We start from the raw sequence: 22335 nt of genomic DNA on the forward strand, positions 1-22335 counted from the left end.
GTGGATTTTGTAGTTAGAAAACCTTGGGAGATTGTGTTCTATAGTGGTTGTTGACTTTTACGGTCGAGTTAGGTCAAGCAAAGTCACGGGGCCTTGACCTGAGCCTCACTGTCAACTGGGAACGACATGCGACACGACAGGAAAGGAGAACAGCGCAAAAGGCTATTTGTTTTGGTTTTTTTTGGGTTTCTGGTTATTTCTATGATTGTTTTTTATTTTATGGCTCTGAATATCTTTTATCTTCTGGTGAATCTTTGTAGGCTGGATAGGTCGTGGCAGCCGCCTGAAAGCACTTTATCCTATTTTCAAGCAAGTAATACCAGTTTTCTTTGATGTGAAAGAGGAATGCCTAGCAGTTTCTCTTTTCCCTAGTATAATATCAGGCAATAGTTCTAGCGGTGATATGGTTGACATAAGGTAGCCAAGGATGCTGATATTGAGATGAGTCGTACTGGGTCGAAGAGGTATCCTTGGGAAGGAATATTACTCACACTTGCCTATAGTAACCTTAGGATAGATTATTAGACAAAATCATTGTGTTGCTCTCACAAAGTAACAATTCAGTCTTTGTCTGGATTAGTAGGTCATTTCTACCCTGCCCTCTGCCCGTGGACATAATGCGAAGGACCATGACTATTGGGAATCTTACATGCATACCATTGATATAATTGTATTTGAAGACAAAGGGGTACTCAGAAGCAGCATGGAAGGTCAAGTTTAGAATCGAACTAAGCATGCTCTGCAGGCAGCCGCTCATTCCTGCCAAGATGCACGTTCACCATGCCTTTACAAGCCAAAGGCATTGGAAAATGGTACACAGCTTATTCGTGTCTTTTAGTAGTCTGTTCTTACGTCGTTTTAGATTTTTCTGCTCTTCGATATGCAGAGGAACAATGTCTCCATATCATGTGCAACACCGTACTCTGATTTCCTGGTCTGATAGACCAGGCTGTCTTTGTCTCTCCATGGGGATCTTGTGAGCTTAAAGATAGATAACCCTTCATTGTGTATCCAATATATCCAGTGCTTCCAGTGCTTCCAGCGTTTCTAGGGTTTCTAGTTTATCAAGGATAGTCTTAGTTCATTGTATGGACTCAATTCATATATCTCTTTGATATCTAGATAATTAGCACGGTCAAGCTTCATGATCCCAAAGGGCCTCCAATATATGAGATTGTGTTTTCCCCCCTGAACTTCAGTTTCTCACCTCATCTTTCATCCCAAGTTGTTGTCTCCGTTTGTCACCTCCTAGGGCTGTCACCCTGTCACCTGTCACCTGTCCCTTCTGTCGCTTGTCACCTCTCCCACAATCCTCTTCTCCCACAAACGTCCTCTTCCCACCTTCTCTTCTTCATCTCTCTTACTTCTTCCTTTCTGTATCACATTCTTATTGCACAATCGTATCCTTTTCAATATCTCATTTTTATCTTGATCAAGACTTACCTTTTGTCAAGATGGCGACTCCCAGTCGCCCTCAATTTTTCTGTACCCGGCCTGACGGGACTTTGACCCCACTGGTAGCTGTTGATGAGCTGCCCTCCAACGTCACCATCCGCGGTGTCTCTCGCACCCTCAATGCTGGAGAGACTCAGGGTATGACCAGCTGTGGCCTGGCTACCCAGCGTTCTGAACCTTGGTCTGTCGACGGGGTTGCCAAGTCCTCTGACCGTGAGTCTGGAAAGGAAGCTTTGCCTGATATGCACAGCCTCTTGCTGCAGATACTCACCAACAAAAATGTCCCTGAGGCCATGCGGGCATCGGCGCAAGCCATCCTCTTCCAGGGAGTTGACAGCCCTCGCGGGCCTGGTGGTCAAGGCACTCCTGCCAATGGACTGTCTCCAATTGCGCCGACCTTTTATGCAAAGAACTCCCAGGTGGGAAATAAGCATGTATGGCTGAGTGATCCTGGCATGTTATGCTCCATGTTCTAACTCTTTCGTCACAGACCCCGAGTTCCAAGAAAGAGTACTGTTCGTACTGGATTCGCCACGGCGAGTGTGACTATTCTCAGCAAGGTAAGTTGGCTGAATGGCCGAGACCCTGTGGTATCTTGACTGACGCTATGTCGCATAGGCTGTCTTTACAAGCATGAAATGCCCACTGAGTTCCACATGATTGAGAAACTTGGTCTCCGCGATATCCCCCGCTGGTACCGTGAGAAGCACAACGTTCAAAGTTTTTTGCATCCAAACCGTACACAGCTTGCCATTGCGCCTCAGCAGCCCATGCGAGCCTTGCCATCCCCAGATTCTCCCACTGATGAGAGCTGCGCCGGCAAAATGACCGCCATCAACGCCAACCCAAAGCTGAACAAGTCTCCTCCCCGTGGACCAGCTAACCGTGGAGGTTACAACGGATTTGTTAACCACAATCAGCATCGAGGTGGAGGCCGTACCGGCGCCCCGAATGGACACCACAATAACAACTGGAAAGGTACTCATCGTGGCGGCCGCAACCGAACCATGGGCCCTACTCGTCATGGCATTAACGGTGAGCGTGAAGGCGAGCGCAGCGGCGAGTGTTCCCCGGGTATGGAATCCGCTCCGGCTACCTACCATTATGGATCTCATGGATATGGCGGTAATCAAGTTTGCACCCCGACTACCCCAGCCGCTGTTCCAGCCACGGTTCCTATCACTGTCTCGACTACTAGTCATGTTGCTGCTCCCATGGCTGCACACCAATCTCTTTTGGATGACGGTAACTCCCTGAACCGGAATGCATACTGGAAGCTCAATGAGCTGACCGATTGTAATCAAGATGTGTTCGAAGAAGCCTCGAACAAGCTGGCTGAATCCTACCACCGCATCCAGCCCCGCCACATGTACCAAAACAGCTCGAACCCTTCTTCTGATGGCGGCGTCATGCTCCCCAAGGAGCCCGCAGTGACTTACGATCCGAACTTCAGTGCTTTCGCTCGCGTCGAAATTCCTTCTCGCAAGCAATCTGACTCCAGCGGCTCTCACAGTACCGTGCAGATGAGTTATGGACCTTCCACTCCCCATATTGGGGATCTTCAACTCGCCGACAACGTGCCGCTGAACTTGGCTGACACCTGTGTCACTTGGGGTCCCATTGGAGGTCCTATTCTGAAGCGTACTTCGCCTCCTGTCGCGAACATTGCGCACATGTTTGGATCTTACTCCAACAGCCCCCGCAGCAATTAGTTGGATCATTCGAAGACTTTCACTCAGGCGTGCCTGGCTTGGGGGTGGTACTCATGTCTCCCGGCATGATACCACTCACTGATCATTGTTATCTTTTTTCGTGCACTCATGAGATCTGGTACATCGACGTGGTTTCCTTTCGATGTCAACCTACCAGGTAAAATTATGCGATATCATACAACCGACACTATACCAACCCACTACAAACACACGGAAAATGATCCAGACATACAACAAGACGACAATACATGAGTGATAAACAGGAGGCAATTGCCGACACATATTTTTTTTTTTGCCAGATGCGTTATTTTTTTGCTTTTTTATTTGATTTTTTGCTTTATTTTTGTTTTGTTTTGCGCGCGATGGGGAGATTGTTACACCCATTCGTTGACCGGAATGGATGGTGAGGAAGATCTCATGGAGTTGTGATTTTTATTCATGATTTTTTATTTTCGGCTCTGGAACTGCAGCAAGGCCTGGTCCCATCTGTCATGGGTGGGATGTCATTGTTGGTTCGAGTACATATGGAGTCGGATTTGGGGTTGCAGTTGGTTCTGCTGACTACTCCCTTGGTCTTGGCAGATATCTATCACAACGTTTGACTTTTTTGACTTTTAAATGCGATGTTTTTCTTTTGATATTACCATTTTCGATTCTCCAAAGTTTCTACGTACTTGTAAATATGCCAATAGAGCTTCATAGAAAATAGCATACTCGTAGAGTGGTAAGTCGAGAGGCAAACTACAAGATGGAATGGAGTAACAGCGAGCCGCCAATGCATGGAATAAAATGACTATAGTACATTCGAAAGAAAAGATGCCAAAAATCCTAAAATATGCGCCCGCGCCTCGCAAATGTCTGACAACAGCTTCTCAAACACACCCAATATACAGTTGACGAACATCTATCATCGACGAGCCACCTTTTTCCGTGCGCCAATCTTGACAGCAACGCGCTCACGCTCGTCAGTAGCCTTGGCCTGGAGAGCAGGGTTAAGCGAAGGCAGAGCCTTGATGGCATCGGAGACAACCGAGTTACCATCCACAAGGGCAGCTCGCGTCTCCTCGGCCGCTAGACGCTCCTTGCGCCGTGCGGCCAGCTGACTCCGACGGGCCTCGGTCATGTTCCAAGATTCGGGGAATTGGAGTCTAGTCTTGTACTTGTGGTGGCGGAGATCGAGCGGGATATCGGCGAAGGAGTCACCTTCCTTAGCCTCCTTGATCATCGAGTTGACAACATCTGCCAAGTAGCGCTTGTTCTGGGCACGCGAGCCGAACTTCTCGCTCGACATGCGGATGATATCGGTCTGCGGGTTGTAGCGCGTACCGGCCAGCTTGAGGAATGTTTGGCGCTGGGCTTCGGTGAGATACTTGGGGGTCAGATCTTGGGATGCAAGCTCCACGACGACCTTGGGCTCGGCCGGGTGCTGTTCACCCATGTAGGTAGTGTAGCGGAAGCGGAGGATGTGAGTTTGGGGAGGCAGGGTGAATGGTTTGGCGAGCTCTATAGTTCAATGTCAGTGGATGGAGAGCGTAGTCTTGATCAGCAATTGATCTTACTGCTCAGCATTGGCATGTCCCATGCTGTGATGCGGGCATATTCTCTCATTTCACGGTGCAATTCCATCTCCGCGTGTGCCAGGGATGTGATTTCGTCGTCATTGATTTCCTCATCTCCATCCTCGAGTATGTTCACCAACTCATCAGGCTCATCCTCAGCCCAGAAACCAGGCCGACGGGGGCGAATCTCTTCGTATCGCAGATCCTCCGCTTTTTCAATCTGAAGAACGCTCTGCTCGATTTCGTCGAAGATCGCGGCGCGCTTCCGGGGGTCGTTGAATTCGGCAACCATGCGGGTGTTCTCTTCGTCGAATGCTGTGCGGTCCTCGGGAGACATCAGATCGTACATTGATCGCTGCTCCTTGGTCAGGAGATCGACTGAGTACTCAGGCACTGGGGGGTAGTCCTCCGCTCTGAGTTCCTTCGGCGGAGGAGGAATCACGGGGTCATCCTGGACGCGATTGAGCGGCGAGACGGAGAAGTGCCGAGCAGAGGGGGCAATTAGACCCCTCTGGACCATTTGCCTGGCCGGGCGAGTCAATAACCGAGCTGCTGAAGCCATTGTTAAGGGTATAGCGTGGGTAGGGACAGGATCTCAACCACGATGTTTTCCGCTTCCACTTTTGCGAGGTTCACCGCCGTACGCTATTCCAAATTCATACTAGCGTTGGATATTCACACGTGACACCATGGTATATGATTACATCTGGACTGTTCATTCATCTCGATAATGCATCTTTCTACAATTCTCTTATGTGAGGATGATAATTGATAACGAGAGAACCTTCCAAGGTTGATTTCTCTGCACACTTCAACTCAACAACATCGCCACCATGAAGCTATGCTTTGTAACTGTGGGGGCCACAGCTTCCTTTCAGAAACTACTTGAACAAATACTTAGTTCACAATTTCTCGAGATTCTAGCCAAACGTGGCTATACCCATCTTCTTGTTCAGTATGGCAAAGATGGCCAGCAAGTTTTCCAAAACTTCATCGACAGTGACCAGCCCCACCACGGTCTCACACTTGGGGGGTTCGACTTCCAGCCGAGCATTGATGCCCAAATGATGATGACCGTGGAAAGGGAGGCCCTCAATCAAGAGCGCGGCTTGATCATCTGTCACGCTGGTATGATACGTCCCTATCTCGTGTATCAAATATGGAAACCCTGATCCACTTACCATTTCCCAGGAAGTGGGACTGTTCTGGCAGGACTTCGTTTGGGAGTGCCCTTGATCGTGGTCCCCAATCCAGATCTTGCCGATAATCACCAGCAGGAATTGGCTGATGAGCTAGAGGAAGGGAACTACGTGATTAGTAGTTCGGTCAAGTAAATAATCTATCCTCTATCGACTCGACCAGTCTGGCTAACTCTGGTTAGGGATGTGGGCAGTGCAATTGGCAGAGCAGAGACTCAGAAGGCTGAGGTATTGTCTATGCGAACAGGAAATACAAGTCTTGCGGAAAGTATGTCTGACGAGTTGAGCTTTTTGGATTAAAGGAACCCCTCTGGTGACTTTCGAGCACTGATCTCCGCTAATCCACTTTTGTTGACTGAACAATGGGATTGGGACCTGTCTTTTATCACGAATTATGACGTTGCATGAAATCTAACCAGACATCGATCAAGCAGTCGGTCTGAGTTCGGTTTGTTCGGTCTATTGAATGGATGTAGAAGTCATCTAATAGACCATGAAGAGAGTCAATTACTTTCTAAACCCATCCGAACCACTACCGATTAGTTATTAGCACAAACATTTGATCTATGCTTCTTATTTTACTATCAGCAAGTCAAAATACTATGATAATTCTGTAAACTTCAATTCTATGGTCGCAAGTTCAATTTACCAGGCGTGGACTAAGAGTGGCCCAAGCTCCTTGTTGACAATTCCCGATTTGCGGATTTGCGGTTTCGCGTCCACTCCTGAATCAGTGACAAGAACATCAACGCCCAACCACAGAAATATTATATGCGCCTTCAATCCAACTTCCGCCCCGTCAATCCTCCGAGTCGCCCATTCTAGGCCGAGAGGCCGTCTATACCCGCGCTTGTCCTTCCCCGACATCACCTCCCATCCACACCACACTCCCCGCAATGGCTGAAGCAACTCTTCACAACGTGCCAATTGTCATCGACAATGGCAGTGGCACAATCCGAGCAGGTTTTGCCGGAGAGGAGATTCCATCATGTTATTTCCCGTCGTTTGTCGGTCGTCCCAAGCACCCACGGGTGATGGCCGGTGGTCTGGAAGGAGACTCGTTCATCGGGTCCCGTGCGCAAGAACTCCGCGGACTGTTGAAGATCAGGTATCCTCTGGAACACGGAATTGTCACGAATTGGGAAGATATGGAATCGATTTGGCACTACGTCTACGAAAACGAGCTCAAGACCCTCCCCGAAGAACACCCCGTTCTGCTCACGGAGCCACCGCTGAACCCGCGCGCCCACCGTGATATCGCTGCCCAGCTCATGTTCGAGGCTTTCAACGTGCCAGCTCTGTACATGTCGATTCAGGCTGTGTTGTCGCTTTATGCGTCTGGTCGGACTACGGGTGTGGTCTTGGATTCTGGTGACGGTGTCTCCCATGCGGTGCCTGTCTTCGAGGGCTTCGCTATTCCGAACAGTATTCGGAGAATCGATGTTGCTGGTCGTGATGTTACGGAACAGATGCAGTTGCTGCTGCGGAAGGCTGGACATGTGCTGCACACCAGCGCTGAGAAGGAGGTGGTGCGGATGATCAAGGAGAAGGTCTGCTACGTGTCGCTGGATCCGAAGCGGGAAGAGAAGGAGTGGATGAACAGCTACCACAAGTCTGATGCTAAAGCGATGGACTACGTTCTTCCGGACGGTCACAAGATCAAGGTATGCACTGTCAACGGAATACGATTCGTCCTGATGTTACAACAATACTAATGAACTTACCTCTCAAGATCGGCCAAGAACGTTACCGTGCACCTGAAATCCTGTTCGATCCCGAGCTCATCGGCCTCGAGTATCCCGGTGTGCACCAGATCGTGCAGGACGCCATCACTCGCACAGATCTCGACCTGCGAAAATCGCTATACCTCAATATTGTGCTCTCTGGAGGTTCAACACTGTGCAAGAACTTCCCTGATCGGTTGATGCGCGAGATTAAGAAACTAGCAGTCGAGGACATGAAGATCCGCATTTCTGCGCCTGCTGAGCGCAAGTACACCACGTGGATTGGCGGTAGCATTCTTGCCGGCCTCAGCACGTTTAGAAAGGTATGCAAATCTTTCCTCTATGCAATGTATCACAGCTAATTAAATACTCTCTAGATGTGGGTTAGCGCAGACGAATGGCACGAGGATCCCGAGGTGATCCACAAGCGATTCGCATAAAGGACTCGCCTATGACGAAAGTCTTTGATATCATGGTGGCCTTCTACCGAGTCAACTCTAGGATTGATCACATCCACTGCCTCCAACACGATCCCCAAGGCACCATCTCCAATCCCCAGAACAAACACAAGAAACAGATCTTGTCAACCTGGATCGATCATCATGCAATTGGCAGTGCATACCAAGAAGTGATCGACCAACATCACAAATCCGAGTCGCATCCCCGACTCTTGATACCCCAGTTTCCAATTTCCTATCCAGCTCATGTCGTCTTGGCATTGGCTCTGACTTTACTGCAAATACAGTCTCTTTTGCGTCTTGGGGGATGGTTCTACTCTAGACATAATTTCACTCGGACATACCTGCATGCATAAGTTCTCGCCATCTATTTTTTATCCCATCAGAGTAGCTTGATTATATGTCCTCAATAGCCCTAGAGATATGTAAGAAATCTACTCAAGAAATCATTGAGTGTAACGAAGTAGCAGTCGATCCTATTAATTCTACCTATGGACAAGACCCCGGGGGCAAAGATGATGAAAATATGCGTACTCCTTCTCCAATTCGCCTCCCATTTATGAGTCAACTACATGTAGTCACGGGTATCCGATATAACCGAATGCAGATGGGCTTCACTTGGTAAGGGAGGCGACTCCTTTTGTTTTATACAAAGGAATCTTGTTTATGTCGTTGCCTTCATGAGGATAAAGTTGAAGGGAATATATATTGCCACATAGCAAATGGTAGTGGACTTGTAATCCAGACCGAACACCAAGTTCAAAGAAAAGATAGAAAATCCAAATGAAGAAGGTCGATAGACCAAAAAGAACCAAAGAATGTTCCAAAGCATAAAGAACATGACATCGGTGGACCGAACCAAAGAAAAAATATCTGTTCGGCTGTCATCGCCTACGTGCGGGTACAACGTTATGACTCGACGTGCGACACCTCCAAGTCTAGAATTCGCCATGAGTGGAACCCATTCACAACAATCACGTCTTAATATGTCCTAATATGTATCCTTTGTGCGAAATTTACTACTACTTACTACATTAATGTAATTGGAGCCTTGGAAATAATTTTGGAGACATGTAATCCAGCCAGGGAAGATCCCAAGCATGCAATTCATTGTTAAACCCACGGCTAGGAAGTAGTAGCTCAGAGTGACGCAATATTGGGGGGGAATATGTTGAAAAAGATAGAAACACAGAAAGTGCGACACAATGAGGAAATTAAACTGGGAACTCCGAGAATGATGCAACCAGACATTTATTGTTCGATGGCGCGATCTGGGTAATTGTGTTGAATGAACTCCGTAGACTCCGTAGAGAAGAGAACCCGGTTTCCAGAACCTGGCGTGTGATGTAAGGTGGTTTGGCGAGAGGCGCAAATTAACCACAAAGAACATAGTGAAACGCCGGTCTTGCCCATGTTTGAGTTTGAGTTTGAGTGTTTCGATGAAACAAAGAGATGTTGGTGGTTCCGTGGGAGGAAGATGTAGGATGGTAGGTTGGGAAATTGAATTTGGGGTATTTCGCGCAGATACATGCAGAAAGAAACAGTCTTGTAGAAAGACGGTCAACGGGGTGTTGTCCTCGATTTTTCGATCTGGATGATCTGGTGGAATTCCCGGTTGATTAAAATTGAGATGTGGTCAAGAGAAAGGCAAAAACTTTTTTTTGGTTGTCGTTATGTCGTAGATATTCTCGTCAGAGACGAGAAGTGTTGCAAGGGAAGTAGAAAGAACAATGCATCTAGGCAGTGCCCTTCAGCTTGCCCCAACCTTTCTCAAGACCACGGCGGGCCATGTCACGGGCACGATCAGCCACGGATCCAGTGCTGGAATTGGTAGCCGTGCTGGCAGCAGAGTACTTGCGACTCAAGCTGGAGTTGCTGCAGTCGTCACGGTACATGGTGTTTCCGGCACCGCCACGTCCGACGTGGTAGACGGGGGCAGCCTGGCGCAGATCACGTTCGAGTTCTTCGTCGAAGCTGAAGATGGCACGTTCGGTGCTGCTGTGGACGTTGCCGGCACCACCGCGGCCGGAGATGAAGGTTGTTGGGATGCGGGAGTCGAGACGAGCTAGAGAAGCTGGACCGGTTGCGCTGCGCGAGTCGGTGGTCTTGGTGTTCTTGAGGTTGACGACATTCCCGCATCCTCCTCGGCCAGTGTAGACAGCTGGACGGCCGGCATGGGGCACTGAAGGGTGCGGCTCAACAACGCGGTAATTTGATGAAGGCATGGTTGAGATGTGTGAAGATTAAGAGTAGATCTGAAGTATAGAGGTATAAACAGTCTATGCTGTAAGGACTATAAAAACTCCATCCAGGAATCAGAATTTGCAGGTATGGGTCTTTAGCAAACAGCGGGGACTCATATGTTATATAGTCCTGGGACCTATTTGGAGTCATTTCCAGATCCAGGCACGACATCCAGTCACAAGGTGCTGTGGGGGTCTGTTTTGGAATTTTTTATTTTTTATTTTTTAAATTTCTGAATTTTCATTTTTATTTTCTCCTTAATTTTCCCCGTCGTCATCGGAGTGTAGCGGCTAGGGATATTTCCGCTTTAATTGCTATGTCAGCACCGGCACGTGTCCTTAAAATACCCCTGTGATCTGGTTCAGGAAGGTGATTGGCCTTTAATCTCCCCCAGACGATAAAACTCTGGCCGCTTTTACTAAATTGTCCACTGGGCAACCAAGTCATCTGACTGGGGCTGCTCCACCAATGGTGAGTGGCAAGACGTAACAGAAACTGGCTGAGCAACCAATGAGGATTTCCATTACCCCCAGGAAATGCAGAAAAACCTCTCATTTCAGTGTCCAGATCTACTTTTACAATGCACTGTATAACTCACGTTATTATCCCTAGTAATCACACACCGCAACAGGGGCCATTTCTTGAGCACGTCAGGTGTTGCGCAATTCCGATCATTTGAGGCATGAGGCATTGTAGTGCTCCATACAGCATAGTAATGAGCTGGCAGAAGTGTGTTGTGTGCTGTAGTTATAAAATACACACGATGTATTGTAGAGTACAGAATACCAAGAGAGAAGGTATTTTACTGCTCCAACAATTGCATCATTCAATGTTCACCGGCCCGTGTCCACTTTCTATTTCCAGAGAACACCAGGGGCTATTTGTGCAACGGCACATTTTTCACTTCTAGGCCTAGAGGTTGGTAAGGTGGCAAGCATCCGTGGATGTGAAACTAGTACGTTGTGCAATTGCGATATAATGCAACTCTATAATTATACTACACAATGTATATCTGAGGATTGCGAATATCAATATCAGATCAGTATATCAGTATGTAAACCCTCAGATCATTAAAATACCGCTACATGTTGTATGTTGTACGACTGAAATTCAGGACGCAGATCGCTATGCACGATGACTCCATCGCAGAATTTTGCGGGATAATTCTTCATTAGCGGGCCCCGTCGATCCAACCTTGGGAGTCTAGGGCATCGGCTAGTGCTTGCACATGGTACCTGATGTCTGGGAGATCAATAATTCACTCACCGTAGTACTAGTACGATTGCCCAGCATGCCGAGAATGGTGTCTAAGGTTGCCCCCTTGGTTTTTGTCTCTCAGCTGAGCCGAGGAGTCCAGGAATAGGCAAGTGCCAAGTGTCATTCCCCAGATGCTGAATGACGTTGAAAAAAAAATTGAAAATTGAAAAAGGAAGGTAAAAAAAGAAAAAAAAAAAAAAGAAAAAGGAAAATTTCAATTCTCATGTGCTCTGACTGGCCGAAAGATCCGAGCGGTGAGACAACGAATCATCGCTATCCCTCGGTGTCTGTGCGTTTCCATTTCCCCAGATTTTCTCTTCCCCAACTTTTCCTGGGACCTGCCGGAGTCATGCGTCTCGGGGCCTTTCCTCAACTTACAATAATATGACTACCTACTATGTAATCTATGTGCCTCGGAAACCCCGCTCAAGGGGGTAAAATGCAAAAAGGAACCAATTCCGCTGTGATCTCACGTGGGGTTCAGGGAATACGTGTCTTCGTCTGGAAGTGACACGGCTGTACGGAGTAGTATTGTGATGGTTGCCAGGTACCAAAACAACATCCCGATCTCCCAATTGGATCATCAATGTGCACCTGACTTGAGATTCTTCAGGGGAATAGAATACATGGCATTCTATCGCCCCCTCACATATCAAACACAACTATAATCATGTAGTCTAAATGCGCGATTAAACCAAACGCCAAGTACCCCGTAGTATTCCCCTTCTTACTATCCAATCCTAATCCATAACTAGCCCATTCCACACTACTATGTAGACACTAGCCACCGAGTACCCCCCACTACCCCATTATTAGCTAATAGCGCAGCACCATGACACATGATTATCATAGTCGCTAGGCCGAGACCCGGGAACCGGTTGGCGGCTCAGAGCCGGCGCTGCATTGTTATTCATCGCCTTGGAAGAATAGTCAGCCGCCTACATTATTAGGGACGTTATATGCAAGAACACACCGACATGTTTTTGTATGTACGTCGTTTTAGATGTATATGAATACGGTAAAAAGTATAAACCATAGGACTTTTCTATCTACTCCATATAAGCGGGGGATATGCAATGTACATTGGCCAATTCTAGGGGTACTACTAGGCCTACTACGACGTAGTCTCACAAGACTCTAGAGTACCCCCGGGCCCCAAGGCCAGCTCTAGGGAATTCCAGCACTTCCCTGCTTATCCGGGCCTCGGGTCCCGCACCGGGACTGGCACTTAGGCTTTGGATGCTATTATTACGGGGTAGTTGTGTCATCTCGCCTATTTACCATTTTAGCTGGCTCGGTGCTTGTCGATGTGACCTGGTACCCGTATCCTGCTGATCAGGTCAGCTGTGTTACATTTGAGGGAGGTTGTCGGGATCCGAGGCTAAGCTCGTTGGGTTGGAATTTTGGCTGTCTTGGTACTGTTATAGATGTCGGCAGATATTGGCGTTGGGTATTGGGTGAGAACCTTGGAGGTCAGTTGTCTTGTTAACCCATGTCTCGCATTATCAAGGTAAGGATCTGTCATTGCAGTTTTAGACCAACTCCAGATATAACTCTGAAACACATTTGCGTGGCACACACAGTAAAACAAGACTTCTGAACCTGGTTGACAGTCGTGTCTAAAATGCTTATTTGGGATTCGTGCTACGTTGGATTAATGGCTTTGTACCACTACGATGATAGCACAATTATTAATGTCAGAAAAGTTCATTTGAGGTATCAACTAATGCCAAGACTATGGCATCATCCTCAAGCATCCCATCCAGAGTCCTCCTTCCATCATGCTGCAACAATCATATCGGGGTCTCAAACCCCCAACACCAGAGAAAAGCCTCGTCCCAATACCCGGCCCTGTGGTTGAACCTCAACCTAGATGCCAGGGAAAAAGACCCCCATCCCAATCGTAGTTAGGGTGCTGAGGAATTGAATCATCTCCTGTTGCATCTCCACCTGCATCAGCTCCACGTAAAGCCGGTTACTAGCCAAACCTTTCACCACATTCTCCTGGTACTGGTAGGACTCATCATCGCGAAGTCGGCTGTGGAACGGGCCCCCGGCCTTGACAGCAAGAACAGTGCTCATGTTCTGGAGCAAGCGAGAGATGTAGCTTGGGCAGAGCCTGCTGGCTCCCGATAGATCAAAGATGATCTCTTCCACCTCATGTTCATTTGGAGCAGCCCTACAAGCAGCTCTCCAATCGTTGACGAGCTCGACAAATTCGTAGCCCTTGGGTTCGATAGGGTACTGGGGAGAAGGGCGGTTAACAGGCGGGAGCGTGAGCCGAGCATTTATCTCCTCGGCCATCTTCGTCGCAATGTGCATCCTGAGGATGGGGTTGGTGATACATTGGTGCATTGGAACCAGTCGGAGCTTGGTAGCAGTTGCACGGGTCGAGGAAGTGTTGCTGAAGTATGCCTCGAGAGCCTGGGGGTCTTTGAAGACGAAGACTCCGTTGGAATGGAAGCCCGCGAGTGCGTCGAGTGACACCGAGATGGCAGCGGCTTCGCTGGTGGTGGAGCATCCCATGAGGTCGCCGTCGCGGAGGGAGATGAGAATCTCAGGTTCCACCATGAGGTTTTCAATGCTGGCGGCAAGCTCGTCAGTTTCCGTGGCAGGCACAGCAGTCGCCATGGTTGAGTTGGATGTTGACTTCCAGGAAAGTTTAGATGGTATGATGGTATGATGGGAAGTGAGATAGAGGGACAAGCGTTGTGGGATGTAAAAGATGTCGTGGAGGTAAGTCTTTTTTTTCACATCGCGCGTGCATCTGCGCGCGTGCATCTCACAATTGAACAATGTAAACGATTTTTGGATTTTCAAGATCTTGTACACGCGCGCCGCTGGTCATTATTGTAAGGGGTTTGTCTGAAGAAGAGCTTCTTAGGCGTTTCCTATCGGAACCGGAAACCAAGCATGTATTACATCGAAGTCCAACAGTGATCGATCTAGTTTGATGTGAACAATATTCCAATCATTCTCAAATGCAGTATCTCAAGCTTAGGAACTTCCAAGCTGCGCATCTGAGACCCAATGGGCGCCACCAGCACATCGATATCCGCCGATCTGTTTAAGCCATTGGTAGCCCGCTACGCAGACCCCCATAGAGCGTAGCTTCATCTGATTAGCTTGTTCCTTACGACGTGCCTCCTCCAACGCCTCTTGCTGCTTGCGGAGCTTCTCCAAGATTGCTTCCTGCCTCCTGCGCTCTAACTCATGCTGGCGTAGGGCTTCTTCATGGCGTCTTTGGGCCTCTTCATCTGCTTTTCGCTTTGCATCTTGTAGCTCTCGTGCTGCCTTTTCCTCCTCCAATTTCAGTTTCAACATCTTCTTCTGTTGCTCCTTCTCTTCCTCTTTCAAGCGCATGTACTCTTTCTCTTTCGCTTCTGCTAGAGCTTTGTCCTTCTCGAGTTGATGCCACACTTCGTCGGGAACACCATTATCTCGAATCGTGGTGGTAGTGGATTTGTCTGTTTCAGAATCCATCATGTCTGATTCTTTGCTGGAGGCCATATCCCCATTGACTGAACTTTCCAGCTTGGTAACAGGCTTGCTCAAAGGTTGAGTGCGTACAGCCAGGTCTGTCTGATCTCCCATTTTGATTGGAGTTGATGGAGGGCTTTGTGGGTAGACTTCCCTGCTGCATCGCTCATTGATCATGGAGTCAAGGGCTTCGAGAACAGTATCTTTGCTCAAAACTAGCTTTTTCCCGCTGGAAGACTGGAGAGTTTTGCCAAAGATTGTCTTCGTGAGCGTTCCAACATCTCTTGCGTTGGCCCAGCCTGCAGTTTTTGAAAGTCTATCAAAACGCTGCGACATTGCCTTAGTGAACTCGAAGTCCGGGCTCTCCAAGCAGACCAGATCAAATTGGGCCTGTGATTTGCTGAGGAGATCTCTTTTTTCTTTCAACAAGAGCTCACAAATTAACTTGATACAGTCTTCCGGGGACAATGGGTCAAATTGAAAAGATTCCGGGAAACGACTGGTGAGCCCCGGATTGATGGACATTAGACGGTTGATATCTGAATCATAACCGGCTAGAATGATGATCAGCTTCTGGGCAAACCTGGGTTTGGTAATGCCATCCACAATCTCATCCATGGCCTCTTTGGCGAAGTGTCCCTCAGCGAGCCGATAGGCTTCGTCAATGAAGAGTACCTTTCCAAGGCCACGTTCTAGAACTTGCTGAGTCTTCGGGCCTGTCTGACCTACATATTGGCCCACCAGGTCCGTCGCTGAGGTTTCTACCACTTCACTTGAAGCCAATAAGCCCATGTCGTAGTAGACCTGGCCCATTTTTCTGGCCGTGCTTGTCTTCCCGGTACCTAAGAAGGATTTAAATGTAAGCAATATTTCAGTGGACAAATAACTGTGAGCAGAGGGTTATACCTGGAGGACCACGGAAAACAAAATTAAATGGCAATTGCGTGCGAGGGTCTAAGTCCAGTCGTCTGAGGCTCTGGGCCATTTGTCGATAGCCTTCCAGTTTGGCAACAATACTTTCACATCCGATAACGCCTTCAAACATCTTCGCAACACTTTCCTTCTTATCAGCACGATCGAAGTCTTCATCAAAGTCAGGAGCATCAAGAATAGAATCCGGGACAGAACCGGGGCGTTTGGAGGAAGAGAGGCGCTTCTGATACCTCATCTTGGCGGTGTTGAGTAGATTATCAATCTCGCCTGCATTACCGAAATGTGGACGGTTGCGAGCACGCTCGAGCATCTCCAATACCACGCGACGGCCACGATCAGTTATGCCGAATCCTTGTTCTTTGAGTTTCAGATTCAATATCGCATCCAGTTCACCCGAGGTGAAATCGTCAAAGACAAAAGCCTGGTCCATGGGAAAGCGTCGGCTGAGGCCAGGGTTGACCTTCTGGAACATTTCTTCCATGAGGTCCTTGTAACCGAGAAGCAAGACACATCTGTCGTCACCTGGCGTGCTTTGTACTTCTGCCACAATGGTGTCTATCACGGCAGCTCTGTAAGGGTCACTCTTGGAACCTGCTCCATCTGAGGTTCCCCCAGCAAACAGTCCATAGGCCTCGTCGATGACTAGTACCTTTCCCAATGTAGATGCGAGTATGCCTTTGGTATTCTTTTCGGACTCTCCCATCACGCTGCCAACGAAATCTGACGGGTTCTTCACCACCACTACGATTGTCAGTAAATATTATAGACAGCGGGGGAGGTCACATACCTTCGCCGTTAGACAAAAACCCAATATCGACAAGTATCTGACCGTAGATCTTTGCAATTGAAGTTTTCCCCGTGCCAGGATTTCCCAAGAAAACTTTGTTGAGACTGTATTCAACCAGGGGCTTCTCATCTAGCTCACGCTGGTAGTTGTAGCGCATGGTGTCTAGAATGGCCTCCACTGTCTTCTTCACAGCGTCCAAACCAATCATAGTCTGCAGTTTCTTCCACGCATTGGATGATTTCAAAGCCTGCGATGGGTCTGGGCCGATCATGTCTTCTCTACTGAAGAAAAAGTCATCAATTTTGCTGCTACCCTGTCGCCTTTCCAGGGCGAGCCGTGCAGCTTGTCTCTCAGAAACCTTGGACATGGCATTCTCAACGGCTCGGGCATTGGCGAAGCCCTCACGACCACGTCCGCTCCCGATTCGACGAGCGACAATGCGACAGTACAGTCCCCCAAGGTTATCCTCAACCTTCATCTGCTTTTTATATGTCTTCTCGATCCATCCGACCAAGATCTGCATCAACTCCACGTCTTCGAAATCTTCAAACTTAAGCTCATGGGGGAAACGACTAGGAAGCCCTGGATTATGCGCAAAGAACTTCTCCATCGGTCGTTGATATCCCGCAAGAATGAAGACTACCTTTCCCGTGAGGTTTTCAACTTCAGCCAAGAGGAAGTCCAGAACCTGGGTACCACCAAAGCTGCTGCCGACGAGTTGATACGCTTCATCGATGAAGATGGCACCGCCGCCATCTTTCAGGAGGGTTTCGATGGTTTTTTGACATCCTGAAACACCATCATTCGCGAGCCTGGACCCGGTTGTCTCGATGAATTTGTCGCCGGGAATGATCCCCATCGACGATAGGAATTTTGCATAGAGGCGGGCAACGGTTGTTTTTCCGGTACCAGGATTCCCAAGCAATACGGATCCAAATCGATGGCTGCTTAAATCAGTATTCTGTCTAACGGAAACGTCGACTTTTGCTTTGATAGACAAGAACTTTGTTTTCACCGATTCAAGCCCAATCATTTCGATCAACTTGTCGATTTCCTGGCTTTGAGCGTTGTAGAACTGCTTTTGATAGTCCCAGTCTCTTTTAGCGGCCGATATCTTTGGTGGCGGCATTACCTGTCGATTTGTAGGCTGAGCACTAGCACGTTGAGTAACTGTATCGTTGGCAACACTACGGCTTTGAGTGGTTGTATCGCTAGAGTCCGAGTTTGCTTCCGTGACGGTTGGTGGTGTCCTCACAGTTGTTCCAGAGCTCAATTCCCGCGGAGGAGATACTGGTCGGGGGGGATTCCTTAAATCCTCAATTTCCTGGCGGTGTTGCTCAAGAACCCTCGCCCGCTCAGTATCATCGAATTCATCGCGACGCACACGCCTAAGATGAGAAGCCTCCTCCTGAGCCTCTGCAAGTTGTTGGGCGTACTCATTCTGCTTTCTTTGCCGTTCTTTCTCCAACTCGAGATCGCGTTTGCGCTTGCGCTCTTTAACCTGATCTTCTTGAATGCAGAAACGACAGGAACGCTTGACCTGGGAACAGGACAGAGATAAGCAATGACCCCGGGGACACGTCCATTTCACGATCTTCATGCACTTCATCTTTGAATGATCCGTAAGCTGGTGGCATTTTGATGGGCACTCGTGTACTCCGCAACTCAGTTTCACACCACTACAAGGAAAGTCAGCATCTGATCATCAACGAACCTTCTTTGTGACTTACCAGGGGGTTGAACATCCTCCATCCGGGCATTCTCGATCGAAGTCCTCCACTGTTCGAAGAATGGCATTTGTCTGAGGATGCTGCTCGCACTGGACGGGCAGTCCATCGTATATATGCCCCTCTGACTTAAGTTGGTCAATGAATGGCTTCCAGTGCTTTTGGCCCTTTCGACTAGAAACGAATGTTTCCGAGTTTCCCACCAGAATGAGAACATTTCGGGCCCGAGAAAGAAGGACGTTGAGGCGCTCGGGAGCTGCCATGAATCCTATGTCGCCAGTATTGTTGCTGCGGGTGAGTGACGCGATGACTATTTCGCTCTCCTCTCCTTGGAAATTGTCTATTTTCTCATGTCAGACTGTTGTTTGTACCTGCCTTTTTCTCCTTGCTTACCAATTGTAGACAGCTTGATTGGACGCCTAGAGTGGGAAGCACCAGCCTGCGACATAAGGCCTGCTTTGACAAGGTTATGGGAATCAAGATCATTCAGAACTGGATCGTTCTGTTTGCTTAGAGTCTGCTTCAGTAGACTTAACTGACCCAAATACGGAGTCAACACGACCAACTTCTCTGTTCCATACCCCTGTTGTCCGAGATACTTCACGATCTTGAGGACGATCTCTGCCTCGAACACATTTCTTTTGCTCCCTTTCGAGTTCTCGTCATCTCGGTCGGAGACCTCGACAAAAACGTCTTCGGGGTTTTTATGGTGGAAAAATATCACCCTGTCGCACAGTCCTCGTGGCTGAGGGCGGTTCTTGGTCTTTTGGTCATCTTCCAGATCAGGATACGTGAGCTTGCGTACAAGACTTGAGATCTCGGGGCACATCCTATGCTGCTTGCTCAATGTTGTATGTGGAAACCCGGCATGTATGAGTCTTTCGAAAAGAGAGACGTTCAGGTCATAACCATCGCCTTTCTCTGTGCTCAAACTGTAACTGTTGATTTTTGGCCGTAGCTGCTGATGATCTCCTATCAAGATCAAATGCTTGGTCTCCGGTGTCATCGCCGTAAGCACATGGGACTCAAGAATCTCGCCTGCTTCTTCAAGAAGCACGATGCCAGGTGAAGCATGTCGAATATCCTCGGAATACATTGCCGCGGCGGTTGTGGTGCAGCCGATGATCCGCTTTGATTTCAAAATTTCCCGGTTTTTCTCACCAAGAGTAGCGCTCAGTCGGGTTTGGCATTTGTTAAACAATGCTATTCTGACGCCCAAAGACTCTGCTTGTTCACTCAGTAGAGCTCTCTTCCAAGACCTCTCTTTCTCCTCCCGTATTTTCTGATCCAGGCTCCAAACATCGCGACAACGAGCAGGAAGAAGACCAGAACACACTCCTGGGTCTTGGTTGCTGATCCATCGTCCATAAAGGTAGTTTTTTTTCATTGGTCTTCCACGCTTGGTGACCATTATCATGCCGTTTTCGCCCTCTGGCACGGTCAGAGCTTCGAAGTACTCTGGTTCTTCAAACTCCAGGTAGTCCAAAATAGACTCAGCATTAGCTCCAAGCTTCTTGTAAGCCTGAAAGGAGTCGTGCAATTTGTCCTTTTGCTCATTTCCCTCCGCTTCAAGTGAATTAATGGTGTTCCAAGTAGTTTGGTTCCTCCTGTAGGACGAGTGTTGCTTGAACAATCCAAGCGGCTCAGTGCGTTGTGAGGACTTAGATCCGAGTCTCACGATGTCAGATGGATTAATACCAATATCTAGTAGGTCTTCCAGGAATTGGTCCAAGGCATGATTGGTGTAGCACATGACCAGAATTTTGTCTTTGCTATTGTCATGGAGGGCCTTTGCGAGAAGGGCACCTATGAATGACTTACCAGTACCTAGGCTCATACTGTTAGTTTCATGTCTTTCGGAATGGAAGTTATGGAATCATGAAAGGGTGGTGAAAGGATAGTGAGAGGATTCAGATGATCTTACCTGGTGGTCCTTGAATAAGACTCACTCTCTGTGTCAAGCCGGCTAACAGAGAATCCAGCTGCGAAGAGTCGAGCGTCACTGGCATTGAAGTTTTAAGGGTGCCCTGGACATTACATCCATATTCTTCCTTCAACTTCTTTACAACTTTCCATGGAGCTAGACTTGAATCTTGCACCGGCTGGTCTCTTTCGTAAAGGAACAACTCTTCTGTAAGAGGCATATCTATCCTCTCCTGCAAGCATTTCAAAATTGGCTCATATGCGAACATTGCGGTGTCAACAAGCAGGAACTCCACGTCTTGATAGAGCTTTAGGTAAAGCAGAGACTTTTTGAGCGCCTCTTCGCCTGCAATACGCAGCATAACCACTGGGGGGTTAGCTACCAGTTCATCTATCTCTCTTTCGATTGTAGCAAAAGCCACGATATTTGTGTCTCTAACTAGACAACCAAAGGCACGATGCTTGACAAACTGGGGCGCGTTCTTCAAGAAATCTTTGCGACCATCCACTGAGAGGCTCGTGAGTTTTTCAAGTCCATACTGGGCAGTAACACCAATGGTGCATGGCCGAAGGCGGTCTTTTGTTCCAGAAGTGCAGCGGATACGAGCGAGGAAGAGATTTCTTAAGTGGAAAGCCGACCGTCGGCCCTTCTTTGTGCCTCTTGCAATTTGAAGGTCATCGCGGAGCTCCGAGAGCATATCTTCTCGTAGAAGACGAAACTGATTGTCAACGTGGCCCGCAATACGTTGGCCACTGGACAGCGCCGCGATGTCTTCAGCACGGCGATAAAACGGTTTCTCCGTACATCCCATCTCATCGGCAGTAGGGAAGATGGCCGTCAAGCGAAAGTCGGCAAAATCATTATCATGCCGACCACCTGCGGTGATCTCGGAGTGCTGTAGGGTGGTCGCGGGTGATTTCATCTCTAGGAGATATTTGATCTTATGGCCCGAGTTTCGTATGTCAACCGAGGACGAAGAAAAGAGCGATCCATCGTCCAAAATAGTCTGAGCATCGGCTCTAATATCCATCCCGCGAGAGGCAGGCAATGAAAGCAACTCCGTCATCAACCAGCATAGAGCCTGGATCGCATGCTCATCCAGTTTCCGGGTCCGGAACGCCTCCAGAAATGCGCCCCAGAGGATACGGGGTTCCAAGATGATGAGAAGAAGCTGCTCGAGAAATTGGCCGTTGCAAAGGAGCTTGACTTCGCGGTGGTTCAAGTATTGAATCAACTTCGCAGTGTACCCGTTGATGAAGACCGGGGTGAGGTTGAGCCTCAGTCCAATTTGCAAGGCCTCCAGCGCGCTTTTGCTTGAAATAATTTGTTGAACAACAATGCCGGGATTACTCTTGTCCAGAACTGCTTCAATAAATCGCTTGAAATTGCTCAGATCCTGGACTTCTTGCTTTCCATGGATGACGGCTCCAAAATACTTGGCCAGTCGCTCCGATCGAACGTTTGTAGACATGACAGGAAATATAGTTCAAATGACAGCAGACTTAACATAGATAGTTGTGAAATCAAATCTAGAGAAAGATAAAAAATAAAATGAGGCGTAGAAAGGCTTTAAAATATAGAGATAAGAGGCAGTTTGGATTCTGCCTCATTGATAATAAAGCAGATCACAGTTACACTAAACATGCAGACTACCAGAACTGTCTGCCTTGTAAGCTTGTGCCTAGCTATTTTTATAGTCTAGTTGGGCTACCTAGGTATCCGCAGCAAAAACTAACAAATGCAAGAATGCGCAGGAATTGCGCAGGAAGAGATTGTGACGTGGCGACAGGGATCTATACCCCTGCCCCTACAGTATAACGCGCGCGCGTAGAGAGCAAACGAGAACGTACTTAAGATTTTGGCCCATTCTACTTCT

At 48.3% G+C, this 22335-nt stretch overlaps 6 protein-coding genes across 6 annotated transcripts; 2 read left to right on the forward strand and 4 right to left on the reverse strand.

The window, feature by feature from the left end:
- Positions 1-1454: 1454 nt before the first annotated feature.
- PEX2_105220 (uncharacterized protein) lies at positions 1455-3167 on the forward strand (the record flags this gene model as incomplete). Its single annotated transcript, XM_016747790.1, has 3 exons — positions 1455-1889; positions 1946-2015; positions 2074-3167. The coding sequence occupies 3 exons, from the start codon at positions 1455-1457 to the stop codon at positions 3165-3167; spliced, it is 1599 nt and encodes a 532-aa protein (XP_016593277.1).
- A 907-nt stretch (positions 3168-4074) lies between these two features.
- Positions 4075-5288, reverse strand: PEX2_105230 (mitochondrial 37S ribosomal protein mS35; the record flags this gene model as incomplete). Its single annotated transcript, XM_016747791.1, has 2 exons — positions 4075-4670; positions 4727-5288. 2 exons carry the CDS (start codon positions 5286-5288, stop codon positions 4075-4077), a joined length of 1158 nt encoding a protein of 385 aa, XP_016593278.1.
- A 271-nt stretch (positions 5289-5559) lies between these two features.
- On the forward strand, positions 5560-8089 carry PEX2_105240 (Glycosyl transferase, family 28, C-terminal; the record flags this gene model as incomplete). Its single annotated transcript, XM_016747792.1, has 6 exons — positions 5560-5854; positions 5918-6056; positions 6108-6193; positions 6688-7589; positions 7658-7972; positions 8027-8089. The coding sequence occupies 6 exons, from the start codon at positions 5560-5562 to the stop codon at positions 8087-8089; spliced, it is 1800 nt and encodes a 599-aa protein (XP_016593279.1).
- Positions 8090-9843: 1754 nt separating this feature from the next.
- PEX2_105250 (DUF3602 domain-containing protein) lies at positions 9844-10332 on the reverse strand (the record flags this gene model as incomplete). Its single annotated transcript, XM_016747793.1, has 1 exon — positions 9844-10332. One exon carries the CDS (start codon positions 10330-10332, stop codon positions 9844-9846), a length of 489 nt encoding a protein of 162 aa, XP_016593280.1.
- A 3145-nt stretch (positions 10333-13477) lies between these two features.
- Positions 13478-14239, reverse strand: PEX2_105260 (uncharacterized protein; the record flags this gene model as incomplete). Its single annotated transcript, XM_016747794.1, has 1 exon — positions 13478-14239. The coding sequence occupies one exon, from the start codon at positions 14237-14239 to the stop codon at positions 13478-13480; it is 762 nt and encodes a 253-aa protein (XP_016593281.1).
- A 366-nt stretch (positions 14240-14605) lies between these two features.
- Positions 14606-21930, reverse strand: PEX2_105270 (ATPase, AAA-type, core; the record flags this gene model as incomplete). The annotated part of the gene is made up of 6 exons (XM_016747795.1): positions 14606-15930; positions 15995-16762; positions 16809-18487; positions 18539-18875; positions 18929-20341; positions 20460-21930. The coding sequence occupies 6 exons, from the start codon at positions 21928-21930 to the stop codon at positions 14606-14608; spliced, it is 6993 nt and encodes a 2330-aa protein (XP_016593282.1).
- Positions 21931-22335: the final 405 nt, after the last annotated feature.

Source organism: Penicillium expansum (assembly GCF_000769745.1).
Source record: "Penicillium expansum strain MD-8 chromosome Unknown contig362, whole genome shotgun sequence".
In the NCBI taxonomy this organism is placed as follows: domain Eukaryota; kingdom Fungi; phylum Ascomycota; class Eurotiomycetes; order Eurotiales; family Aspergillaceae; genus Penicillium; species Penicillium expansum.